General features: G+C 47.7%; 1 protein-coding gene across 1 annotated transcript in view; it reads left to right on the top strand.

Annotated features, from left to right (window-relative positions):
- LOC100940491 (canalicular multispecific organic anion transporter 2-like) overlaps positions 1-1884 on the top strand; it is a 28521-nt gene that overhangs the window by 13955 nt on the left and 12682 nt on the right. Inside the window, exons 11-12 of the mRNA XM_023509152.1 lie at positions 1374-1541; positions 1793-1882. Coding sequence (XP_023364920.1) covers positions 1374-1541; positions 1793-1882 — 258 coding nt within the window. The remainder of the gene's footprint in view (positions 1-1373; positions 1542-1792; positions 1883-1884) is intronic.

Below are 1884 nucleotides of genomic sequence, written 5' to 3' on the forward strand. Positions count from 1 at the left end.
AACCTCAAACTCTTGGGCTTATGCAATTCTCTTGCCTCAGCCTCAGAAGTAGCTGGGACTACTGGTGCCTGCCACAACGCCCAGCTATTTTTAGAAACAGGTCTCTCTCTGGCTCAGGCTGGTCTAAAACTCATGAACTCAGGTAATCCACCCTCCTCAGCCTCCCAGATTGCTAGAATTACAGGCGTGAACCACCACACCCGGCCTTCCTTTCTTTCTTATAAAGCCACCACTCCCACTCCCATGATGACCTATTAATTCACAACTCATTAGTCCATAAATGGATTAACTATTCAAGAAGGCTCAACTTTTTTTTTCATTTATTGACTTTAATATTTTGTTTTTGTTTTTGTTTTTTATTAAATCATAGCAGTGTACATTAATACTATCATGGGGTACAGTATACTGTTTCTGTATACAATTTGAAATACTTTCATCCAACTGGTTAACAGCCTTCATGTCTTTTTCTTAGTTATTGTGTTAAGACATTTATGTTCTACAATTAGAAAGATTCACATGTACCTTTATAGGTTGGGCCATAGGCATGATCTTCTTAAAGGTCCCATTTCCAATTTACTGTCACATGGCAGATTCAATTTCAACACGAGTGGCATCATGTAGCATTTGTGACTTATTACACGCAGCATGATGTCCTCAAAGTTTATCCATGTTGAAGCATGTGTCAGAATGTCCTCACTTTTTAAAGCTACAGGATATTCCACCATATGTAAAGCTACAGGATATTCCACCGTATGTATATACCACATGTTGTTTATCCATTCCTCTAGCACCAGGGTTGGGTTGGAAACCCAACCAGAGTAAGGGAGGAGGGGGGCCTCACCTGCCCCAGGAGGACTCTGACAGCCCCTTCCTCTGTGGCTTTACAGCTTTGCAAGGACAGCCTCCTCCATAGTCCCTAAAGGGAAATTTTTCTTTCTTTTTTTGAGATAGAGTCTCACTATGTCACCGAGGGTAGAGTACCTCGGCATTTATAGCTCACAGCAACCTCAAACACTTCGGCTTAAGCAATTCTCTTGCCTCAGCCTCCCAAGTAGCCAGGACTACAGGCACCAGCTACAACACCCAGCTTTTTTGTTGTAGTTGTCATTGTTGTTTAGCAGACTTGGCCAGGTTTGAACCTGCCAGCTCCGGTGTATGTGGCCAGCGCTTTATCCACTGAGCTACAGGTGCCGAGCCAGAAATTTTTCTTATTGTCTGATCTAAGTCCTTCTTGTTCCCCTTTCACTGCCTGTGGAATGTGGATTCAGAGGTCTGGCTTGCTGAATGACAGTGGACAGGTCTTCATCCCCCTTGGTTTGTCTGACCTTCTTCTACCCAGCCCCCACCTCCCACCACCCTCTTCCTCCTTCCAGGGCATTAACCTGTCTGGAGGCCAGCGGCAGAGAGTTAGTCTGGCTCGAGCTGTTTACAGTGATGCTGACATTTTTTTGCTGGATGATCCCCTGTCAGCGGTGGACTCCCATGTGGCCAAGCATATCTTTGACCAAGTCATTGGTCCAGAAGGCCTGCTGGCAGGCAAGGTAAGGCCTGCCGGAGGCTAAAGGGGCTAAGGTGAGATCTAAGGCCCTTGGAGAAAAGTGGCAGGAAGCTGAAGGGTCTGGGTGAGATCTGGATGGCGGGGGGCCTAAGAAGCAGGCATGTGGGTTGGGTGGAAGGGGATACCTGTGGGGATGCCTGTCCATACTCCCAGCACGTGAGCACCTTGCACTTACTCTGTGGCTCCGTGCCTGTGCTGAGGCAGCGGGGTGAGAGCCTGCTGTCCTCTCCGCAGACTCGGGTGCTGGTGACACATGGCATCAGTTTCCTGCCCCAGACAGACTCCATCATAGTGCTTGCTGACGGACAAGTGTCTGAGATGGGCCC

This window comes from Otolemur garnettii, unplaced genomic scaffold, assembly GCF_000181295.1.
Source record: "Otolemur garnettii isolate 467f Iridium unplaced genomic scaffold, OtoGar3 scaffold00479, whole genome shotgun sequence".
Taxonomy (NCBI): Eukaryota; Metazoa; Chordata; class Mammalia; order Primates; family Galagidae; genus Otolemur; species Otolemur garnettii.